Here is a 9,267-nt window from a genome sequence, read left to right on the forward strand (position 1 = left end):
GGTGCGGGGCCAGCTTGCTTCCTCCCCGCCATCAACATTGATTTTCCTGGGGCCGGAGCTGTGGCATAGTGACCTTGGCATTCCTTACGGATGCTGGTGCGAGTCCTGGCTGCTCCACTCCAGGGCCAGCTCCCCGCTACTGCGCCTGGGAAAGCAGCAGAGGACGGTCCAAGTGCTTGGGCCCCTGCACCCGCGTGGGAGACCCGGATGGAGCTCCTGGACCCTGCTTTGGTCCAGCCTTGACTTCGTAGCCCATCTGGGGAGTGAACCAGCAGATGGAAGATCTCTCCCTGTCTTTCCCTCTCTGCCTTTCAAACAAACAAATAAATCTTTTTAAAAATAAAATATAAAATAAAACCACACGTGACCGAGTATGGGCACGAGGGTGGCGCCGAGTGGGTCCCGGGCGGGAGGCCCTGGCTGTCTTGGAGGGGCGGGAGCTGTAGCCCTGAGCTTTAGGGTCTTGGCTAGCAGCCCGGCCCCCATCCAGTGGAGACCCCGGGTTCTGAGAGTCTGACCATGCTGACCCACTGCGTCCTCCTCGGCGTGGGAGCGTGGCTTCTGCTCGGGCAGAGGCTCTGGGGCTTGTACAGCAGCCCGGCCCCCGCGCCGGCCACCCTCACCCCGTGCCCGCAGCTTCTGGCGCGTGCGTCCCCGGGAACACAGGAACACAGCCAGCCCTCTGCGGGGCCTCTGCGCCCGTTCCCGCTCCCGGCGCAGAGACACGCCGGCTCTCCTTAATTCTGAAAGTTTCCGTGCCGCACGTGTTGCCGTTTCCTGTGGAAGCTCTGGCCTCCCCGTCGTCGACACCCCCAAGGCCCGGCCCAGGGTCGGGGCTGCAGGGGCAGAGCGGAGCCCAGGGTCGCGGCTGGCGGGGGGCCTCTCTGTCCAGCCCTTGGCGCCTGACGGGAAACAGTCAGCGAGCGAGCGAGGTTTGCGCGTTCTCTCGCTCGTGTGTCCCGGCAGCCGTGGGTCTGGCGGGCTCCGTGGCCAGCCCCCCCCCCCCCCGGCCGGCTCCCCCCCAGCCTGGCTCCGGCGCTGCCCCCGCGGAGGGAGCTGTCAGTTGCCGGCCCTCCCGGGTGAGTGCAACCTCGCTGTGTAACAGCTGACTCATGGTCTAAAAACGCGCTCGGAGCCCGCAGTGGCCACCGAGCCTGGCGCAGCCCGGCCCTCTCCGTCCAAGCAGGCGCACGCGGCCAGCAGTGCCGAGCCCGCCCGGCCTTCAGCTGCGGGGTTTGGCCCGGGACCTGGGAGAGGCGAACCACAGAGGAGCTGTCTGGGGGAGGAACCAGCGTCCCAACGAGAGGAAATTGCCCCGAGATGCCTGGAACGGCCAGCGCACGGGGGTCCCGGCGGCCACGAGACAGGAGGGGCGGGCGGCCCGGTCCAGCTCCCGGCGGCTCCCCCGCCTGGCTCTGCTGCCGCCCGCGCAGGCTCTGCTTCTGCCTCCGTGTGGCGGCCTGGACGGTGCCCTGGAGATGTGGCGAGACCAGACAGGGGAGGGGCACCTCCTCCGTGACCCACCGCCGTGACCGAAACCAGGCCACGCCTCCTGGACAGGCCACTGGCCCCGGAGCGCTGCCGGGTGTCGTGCCGCTCAGGTGCCGTCTGCCCCCTCGGCACCTGAGCAGTGAGGGCTGACCCACCCACTGCACCTGCCCGGGTGCCCCCCTCTGCCGGGCTCCCTGCGGCTGCCCCGCCGGCCGGCCACAGGGTACGGGCTTGGACATCTGACCTCTGACCTCCACGAACTGCACGTGAGGCTCTGACTTTGCCGCTGCTGCTGAGCGGATGCGTTTCCCTCTGCCAGTCCAGCCCGAAGCCAGCGGGGAGGGAGCCGGCAGGGGTGGGCCAGCTCGGCAGCGAGAATCGCCGGGCGCGGTCAGCGCTGTGGTGTCCGGTGGCGGCTCAGCTCCAGGCCCCAGAGCAGTGATGGCACCGTGGACGCAGGCGCCCCCTGAGCCCCCTCCTGCACCGGCGGCCGACGTCCCATGTGGGGAGGGGCAGCGGCGGGCTCTGTGCTGACACCTGACACCAGACCTGCAGGAGATGGGTGCTTCCTGTCCCCACCGCACACCAGGCACAGGGCCCACCCTGCTCACCCAGTACCGTGCTGGGCCGGGCTCCCTACTGGGTCCAGAGAGCTGAGGCCCAGGGCTGCCATTCCACACCTTCTGACCCTCCCTCCAGCCTCCTGGAGGCCTGCGCAGGGCAGGGGCAGGGCAGGGTAGGGCAGGGCAGGGCAGGGGCAGGGGCAGGGGCAGGGGCAGGGCAGGGCAGGGCAGGAGTGGGGCAGGGCAGGGGCAGGGCAGGGCAGGGCAGGAGTGGGGCAGGGCAGGGGCAGGGCAGGGGCAGGGGGAGGGGCAGGGGCAGGGCAGGGCAGGGCAGGGCAGGGCAGGAGTGGGGCAGGGCAGGGGCAGGGCAGGGTAGGGCAGGGCAGGGGCAGGGCAGGAGGAGGGCAGGGCAGGGGCAGGGCAGGGGCAGGGGCAGGGGCAGGGCAGGGGCCAGGGCAGGGGTGGGGCAGGGCAGGGCAGGGGCAGAGCACAGCCCTGGCTCGGAAGCAGCGAGCAGGTGCCCCTCACAGCGGGCTGACCACCCAGGCTGCGCCGGCTCACAGGACCCGACACACCTGTGTATGCAGGCACCAAGTCTGCACGGCCCTGTCCCCAGCACCCTGGGGTCCCTGTCACCTGTTGAGGCTCCCTGGGGAGTCCCAGCTCAGCCGGCTGCACCGGATCCCTGGGAGGATTCCCGTGTGACTCCGGAAGGTTCCCAGGCGAGGCGGTGGTCTCGGAGCTGCTGACGCCTCCCCGGCAGCAGCCGTCTCTGCCTGGCTGCCGGGGCCGAGGAGAGTGGGGGAGGGGAGAGGGGGCCTCACTTTCCCACGAGGGTACCCAGTGCCGTGGAAAGGAGAGGACAGGGAGCCGGCCGGGTCCCGAGGGCGGGCACGGGAGGTGGCCCAGGTGAGCGGCTGCAGAGGGGAGCGGACCGGGACTCGGGCGAGCAGAGAGAGCACGGATGACGGTGGCAGTCCAAGGGTGGACGAGGCGTGGGAGCTGAGAGCGTGGCCCGGCCCTGCCCGGGAGGGGGCAGTGAGGAGGCTGGGGGGCCTGGCCTTGAGGGAGGCTGGGTTTCTGGGGTTGGCTCTTGCCCTGATTCCCCCCTGCACTGGCCTCCTCAGCCTTCTAGGGGGCATCGTACGATGACCACAGTGACCCGGGGGGAGATGCCCGCTGGTCGGGGCCACCCAGTCTGCCTAGGAGAGCTGTCTGCACGGAGGGCGACCCAGACAGAGCCCTGGACTGGCCAGAGCCAGCTCCCCTGCTCCGTTCAGGCCAGCACACAGGGGACTGAGGGAGCCCCCGTCATGGCTCACAAACCGGCCTCGCTTCCGGCGGTGGCCACGGCAGGCATCATCAATCCATCGCCGAGCGCTCTGCTTCCCCCGCCTCTGCCCCAGCTCTGTGTCGGCCGGGATGGACCCCACCGTCCTGGCTTTGCGGGACACGCAGATGGCTCAGCAGCACGCGCTGTGCCGAGGAGGAGCTGTGGAATGTGTGCCTGGCAGGGGCCAGGTCCCCGGAGACCGGAGAGAAGTCCCAACTGCAGCATCTGGACGCCAGACACGCAGCGTGCGGCTCCCAGGGCCCGGCCAGGGCTCTCCCTGCGGCCGGGGCCCCGGTGGGGATCGGGCTGGGGCTTGAGCCGCCCGGCGAGGCCCAAGGCACCGGGGTCTGCAGGACGAGTCAGAGCAGGTGGAGAGGTGCAGCAGCTGCCTGGGGCCTCCGCCGTCCGCAGGAGCTCTGGGCACAGGAGGCCGCAGCGGCTGCCGGGCTGGAGGGCCTGTGTCTGTCCCCGCTCACCCCTGCACGCTGTGTGGCCTGGGGCAGGGGGCTCGCCCCCTCTGGGTCGTGTTCCCACGGTCCCAGGGCTGCTTTCCAGGCCAGCGGGTGGTGGACGTGCACAGGGCCTGTGGAGGCCAAGGCGTTCTGATTGGCTGCCGTGAGCACCCTGGTGGGAGGGGCCCCGGGGCGCTCACAAACCCCATGAGTACTCCCCGTGGTCTGGGGGGTGGGTGTGGACCCGAGGGAGCTGCCCTCCCGTCTCAGGGCAGAGGGGAGGCCCACGCTGTGCCCCCACCCCACCTCGCACAGGAGGACTTGGGAATAGGCCCGGCGGCACACAAGCTTGGGGGGGGGTCCTGCCCACCCACTCGAGAGCTCAGGTGACCTCCCCTGTCAGCTGCCGGGGGTGGGGCTTCAGGATGTCCTGGGCGACTTGGTGGGCAGGTGCCCCAGACTGCCCAGGGGCCACTGCGGCCTGCTGAGCACCCCCCTGCCTGGGGCCTCACCTGCCTCAGGGCGGTGGCCGAATGGGAACCAGGCCCAGCGAGGTGCAGATCCTGTTCCACCCCCAGGGCTGCTGACTCGGAGGCAGCAGCCAGGACCCGAGGGCTGGGGCCCTGCCCCCCCACCCTCCGTGGGAGACCCGGATGGAGCTCCTGGCTCCTGGCTTCGGCTGGGCGCAGCCGTGGCTGTGTGGGCATTTGGGGAGTGGGAGATCTTCGCTCAGTCTTCTGCCCTTCAAATAAAACAAAGTTAGAGAAGGGGCGGCGTCGAGGCCCGGGTGTCCTGCTGGCTATGGCTGCCCGGTGCACTAACCAGCGTGGAATCAGCCGGGCTGTGCGCCCGTGGGCCTGAGCCTCGCACGGCAGGGGTGGGGTGGGGTGGGGGCTGCGAGCCCGGGAGGCGACTTCACTCCACCCCCAGGGACCTCAGCCGGGCAGGTGACCACGCCCCTCCACATGGCCAGCAGAGGGGCCGACTGGGTGGCCCTTGTGACCCAGCCCTGGGTGTCGCCAGTGCCACCCTCCCCATACCCTGCTGGCCCTAGGCAGGCACAACCCACTGGACGTGTGGGCAGGGACGGACGTGGACTGGCCCTGGATGGAAGGAGGGGTGGAGCCAGCTTGGAGAAGAGGGAGCGGGAGGGGGCCTCTGTCTGGCTCACGTCCTGCTCCGCTACACACACGCAGCCCCTCGGTTCCTGGCCGCCTCGCTGTCTGTCTGTCCGTCTGTCTTCTCCCCCATCCGTCATCCGCCGCCGCCCCTCCCCCCCCCCCAACGCTTGCACAGGACCGGGATTTTGCGGCCCGGCTGCTCGAAGCCGCTAACTGGTCTTCCCAGGAAACACTCGCGGCGATGATGGACAGCGAGGGCTTTGTGGTCCGAGAGCCGAGGCTGCTGGCGGCTGTGACCGATGCTGAACCGTGGTGGGCAGGGCTGGCGTCAGCTTGGGCTCCCTTCTCGCCCCTCCTCCACACCGCCCAGGTCTGTGTCCCCTCCCCTCCACAGCCCTCCTGTCCCCGGCCCCCAGCCCTCCCAGTGGCCATGTGCAGTTCTTCTTGCCTAGGGTGAGGCTTCAGGACCCTTTCTGGCCTCTGACCATGGCCCTTCCCGGCCGGGCAGCTCAGAGCAGCCTCCACCCCAGCCTGCTTGGGCCCAGCCCTGGACGGGGTCCCCACACCTTCAGTGGACCCCAAGGCAAGCCCGCTGCAGCCCCACCTCTTCATGGCAGGGTCAGCCCCTTGCTCGTGCCCCAGGCCAGGGCTGGCCTCGCTGGAGCCACCTGCAGCCTGCCCAGTCTCCGGGCACCCGATGGCCGTCCAGCCCCAGGTTTCAGGGGCGGGGCTAGGTGGCAGGACCCCAAGCCTGGGCTGAGCCCCTGCCCCGCCCACTTCACTGCCAGGAGGGGACACGCCCACATCGCTGGCTCCGGGCCGGGCTGCGGCGCAGCAGGTGCATCAGGTGCACCTTCCACTGGCGGCGCGGGCAACCCCGGGTCAGCCCCTGTCGGAGTCTCGACGGCTCCGCTTCCGATCCAGCTCCCTGCTAATGCAACCAGGAAGCAGTGGAAGATGGCCCAGGTGCCTGGGCCCCTGCTGGCCACATGGGAGACGCGGATGGAGCTCCTGGCTCCCGGCTGTTGCAGTCATTTGGAGAGAGAACCAGTGGATGGAAGACATCTCTCTCCCCTCTCTCCCTTTCTCCCTCTCTCCCCCTCCCTCTCCTTCTCCCTCTCTGCCCCCCCTCTCCTTCTCCCTCTCCCTCTCTCCCCCCTCCTTCTCCCTCTCCCTTTCTCCCTCTCTCCCTCTCCCTCTCTCCCTCTCTCCCTCTCCCACTCTCCCCCTCCCTCTCCCTCTCCCTCTCTCCCCCTCCCTCTCCTTCTTCCTCTCCCTCTCTGCCCACCCTCTCCTTCTCCCTCTCCCTCTCTCCCCCCTCCTTCTCCCTCTCCCTTTCTCCCTCTCTCTCTCCCTCTCCCTCTCTCCCTCTCCCACTCTCCCCCTCCCTCTCCCTGTCCCCCTCTCTCCTTCTCCCTCTCCCTCTCCCCCTCTCTCCCTCTCCCTCTCTCTCCCTCTCCCCCTTGCTCTGCCTTTCAAATGAATAAGCAGATCTTAAAAACAGAAGAAGCCAAGACAGCCTGCTGCCATCCCAGGGCAGCCACTGAGAGAGAACAGAAGGACTCACGGCAAATCCGGTTGCCCGTGGGGAGAAGCTACGGAAAACGCAGGGGCCGTGGTGGCTCGGAAGCCGTGGAGAGCCGTGGTGGCGTCTGTCGCAGGTCTGGGCAGGAGAGCAGAGGCCGCGGTGTCTATTCTGCACGGAGCAGCGGCGAGAGGGTCGCAGGGGTGTGGCGAGGCTGAAGAACAAGAAGGACCCGGTGAGCTGGCGCAGGGGAGGGGACGCCGGCGAGCTCAGGCCCAGGGGAGCGGCCGGGAGGGAGCTGCTGCTGCGAGAAGCAGTGACCGCGCAGGCCACTGCGGCCCGGCAGCTCCCCGAGGCCGGGAGACCGGGCCACGCCCGCTCCACAGCCCCGTCCATCGTCAAGCCCCAGCGCCGGCCGGGACCAGCACCGCGCTTCGCTGAGTCCCGGTCCAGCACCACTGACCCAAGAGCAGACTAGCAGCCTGGGAAGGCGAAGAGTGGACCGAGAACGGCCACGTTCATTAAACGCCCGTGGGCCATACTTGCTCTCCAAATAGAAGCCAAGAATTCGCGCGGTGGGTAAAACGGCAGAGCCCTAAGAGCTTACACCAAGCAGAAGTTCATAAAAAGGTCGGGAGCAGAAACTCGGCGGCGGGGTGTGTGCCGGCGCTCACCGTCTGCAAGAGAGCGGCCGTGGACACAGCAGGGCCTCTGGGGACCACGGGGGAGCGGCCGTGGACACAGCAGGGCCTCTGGGGACCACGGGGGAGCGGCCGTGGACACAGCAGGGCCTCTGGGGACCACGGGGGAGCGGCCGTGGACACAGCAGGGCCTCTGGGGACCACGAGGGAGTGGCCGTGGACACAGCAGGGCCTCTGGGGACCACGAGGGAGCGGCCATGGACACAGCAGGGCCTCTGGGGACCACGAGGGAGGCTCTTGCTGCTAAGAGAATCCTCCGGGCAGAGACGGCCGCACACCTGGATGCACCTGCTCGCACGTCTCCAGAAAACAGCGAAACTTGGCAGAACCAAAGCAGGCAGACGGATCCCGAGCCGCAGGGCGCGGTTTGAACACTGTAGTCCCAGGAACGAGCAGAGCGGGGCGATGGAGAGGAAGCCGTGGTGTGAACGACATTGGCCGTGAACGCGGCTCGGCTGGCACGCCCACAGCTGCCACCCACACGGCTGAGCGCACACCTGGCGCAGGGACAGCTGGACCTCACACAGAATCGGCAGCAAGGTGTGCGGTGCGTCACGTTCCGGCAAAGGCAGGAGGTTGTAAAGCAACACGGAGGGGCCGGCGCTGTGGTGCAGCGGGTAAAGCCGCCGCCTGCTGTGCCAGCATCCCACATGGGCACCGGTTCGAATCCCGGCTGCTCCACTTCCCATCCAGCTCTCTGCTGTGGCCTGGGAAAGCAATGGAAGATGGCCCAGGTCCTTGGGCCCCTGCACGCACGTGGGAGAACCTGAAGAAGCTCCTGGCTCCTGGCTTCAGCCTGGCCCAGCTTCAGCCGTTGCAGTCATTGGGGAGTGAACCAGCGGGTGGAAGACCTCTCCCTCTCCCTCTCCCTCTCCCTCTCCCTCTCCCTCTCCCTCTCCCTCTCCCTCTCCCTCTCCCTCTCCCTCTCCCTCTCCCTCTCCCTCTCCATCTCCATCTCCATCTCCCTCTCCCTCTCCTCTCTCTGTGTAACTCTTTCAAATAAATAAATAAATCTCTAAAAAAAACACACAGAATATAGTCCAGGGGTTAAGCAGTAAATCAATGACTTAGAAATACCCAGGAACGCTCTAAATGCTTGGAAATTAGCCAAAATGCTCCAAAAAGTCTCATGGCTAAAAGAACAGATACAAATGGACACCAAGGGCCGGCGCCACAGCTCACTAGGCTAATCCTCCACCTGCGGCGTCGGCACCCCAGGTTCTAGTCCCGGTCGGGGCGCCGGATTCTGTCCCGGTTGCCCCTCTTCCAGGCCAGCTCTCTGCTGTGGCCCGGGAGTGCAGTGGAGGATGGCCCAGGTGCTTGGGCCCTGCACCCCATGGGAGACCAGGAGGAGCACCTGGCTCCTGCCTTCGGATCAGTGCAGCGCTGGCCGTGGTGGCCATGTGGGGGTGAACCAACGGAAGGAAGACCTCTTTGTCTCTCTCTCACTGTCCACTCTGCCTGTCAATTAAAAACAAACAAACAAAAACAACAACAACAACAAACACAAATGGACACCGAATAACATTTTGAGCTGAAAATGAATCCTGATGCCACAAATCTACAGGTGTGGTTGCAGCCAAGCAAAGTGAACATTCTAGAACATTCTAGGACATTCTAGGACATTCTAGGACCTGCGCCTGGAGGAACACGCTCGGCCTCCACGCGAGCATTCTAGAATGTTCTAAAGCAAGGCTGGAATTCAATGACTTAGGCGTCCGCAGTCAAACCTGAGGAAAGAGGAGGAGAGGAGAGGACGTGACGCAGGCACCGGAGTAAAAATCAAACACAGCGCGGAGCTGCGCAGAGAAACGGGGACTCTTAGCGGACTGTGAGGACTGACAGATCCCAGAGAGGGAGGGGGGAGAGAGACACACAGAGACAGAGAGAGAGAGACAGAGAGAGAGAGAGAGACAGAGAGACAGAGACAGAGATTGTGTGTGTGAGAGAGACACACACACAGAGAGAGAAAGTGTGTATGAGAGAGTGAGAGAGAGAGAGAGGTCTTCCTTCCGCTGCTTCACTCCCCAGCTGGCCGCAATGGCCAGAGCTGTGCTGATCCGAAGCCAGGAGCCAGGAGC

The 9,267-nt window shown here is 66.7% G+C and overlaps 1 protein-coding gene and 3 long non-coding RNA genes across 4 annotated transcripts in view; 1 reads left to right on the forward strand and 3 right to left on the reverse strand.

Annotated features, from left to right (window-relative positions):
- LOC138847540 (uncharacterized) overlaps positions 1–16 on the reverse strand; it is a 10,218-nt gene extending 10,202 nt beyond the window's left edge. Inside the window, exon 1 of the long non-coding RNA XR_011385422.1 lies at positions 1–16. This exon is cut by the window's left edge and continues 2,610 nt beyond it. This is a non-coding gene — a long non-coding RNA (uncharacterized lncRNA).
- The window catches only part of LOC138847541 (uncharacterized), a 5,664-nt gene extending 5,525 nt beyond the window's left edge, over positions 1–139 (forward strand). The window contains exon 3 of the long non-coding RNA XR_011385424.1: positions 2–139. This is a non-coding gene — a long non-coding RNA (uncharacterized lncRNA). The remainder of the gene's footprint in view (position 1) is intronic.
- Positions 137–5,331, reverse strand: LOC138846225 (collagen, type I, alpha 1b-like). Its single transcript, XM_070061461.1, has 4 exons — positions 2,691–5,331; positions 908–2,040; positions 532–743; positions 137–145 (listed from the first exon to the last, which is right to left on the reverse strand). Exons 1-4 carry the CDS (start codon positions 3,194–3,196, stop codon positions 137–139), a joined length of 1,860 nt encoding a protein of 619 aa, XP_069917562.1. The 5' UTR covers positions 3,197–5,331.
- Positions 5,332–6,393: 1,062 nt separating this feature from the next.
- LOC138846768 (uncharacterized) lies at positions 6,394–8,031 on the reverse strand. Its single transcript, XR_011384309.1, has 3 exons — positions 7,684–8,031; positions 7,465–7,560; positions 6,394–6,699 (listed from the first exon to the last, which is right to left on the reverse strand). It is a non-coding gene; the product is annotated as an uncharacterized lncRNA (long non-coding RNA).
- Between the last annotated feature and the right edge of the window lie 1,236 nt (positions 8,032–9,267).

The sequence above is a fragment of the Oryctolagus cuniculus genome, chromosome 1 (genome assembly GCF_964237555.1).
Source record: "Oryctolagus cuniculus chromosome 1, mOryCun1.1, whole genome shotgun sequence".
Taxonomy (NCBI): domain Eukaryota; kingdom Metazoa; phylum Chordata; class Mammalia; order Lagomorpha; family Leporidae; genus Oryctolagus; species Oryctolagus cuniculus.

What these genes read in the sequence shown, in the direction of transcription:
- LOC138846225 (XM_070061461.1), bottom strand. Translation starts at nt 3,196, where the DNA reads ATGCCCCCTAGAAGGCTGAGGAGGCCAGTGCAGGGGGGAATCAGGGCA. An exon ending in TCCCCAGGGAGCCTCAACAG is followed by an intron (nt 2,041 to 2,690) that starts GTGACAGGGACC and finishes CATCTCCTGCAG; the next exon opens with GTCTGGTGTCAGGTGTCAGC. An exon ending in TCGCTCGCTGACTGTTTCCC is followed by an intron (nt 744 to 907) that starts GTCAGGCGCCAA and finishes GGAAACTTTCAG; the next exon opens with AATTAAGGAGAGCCGGCGTG.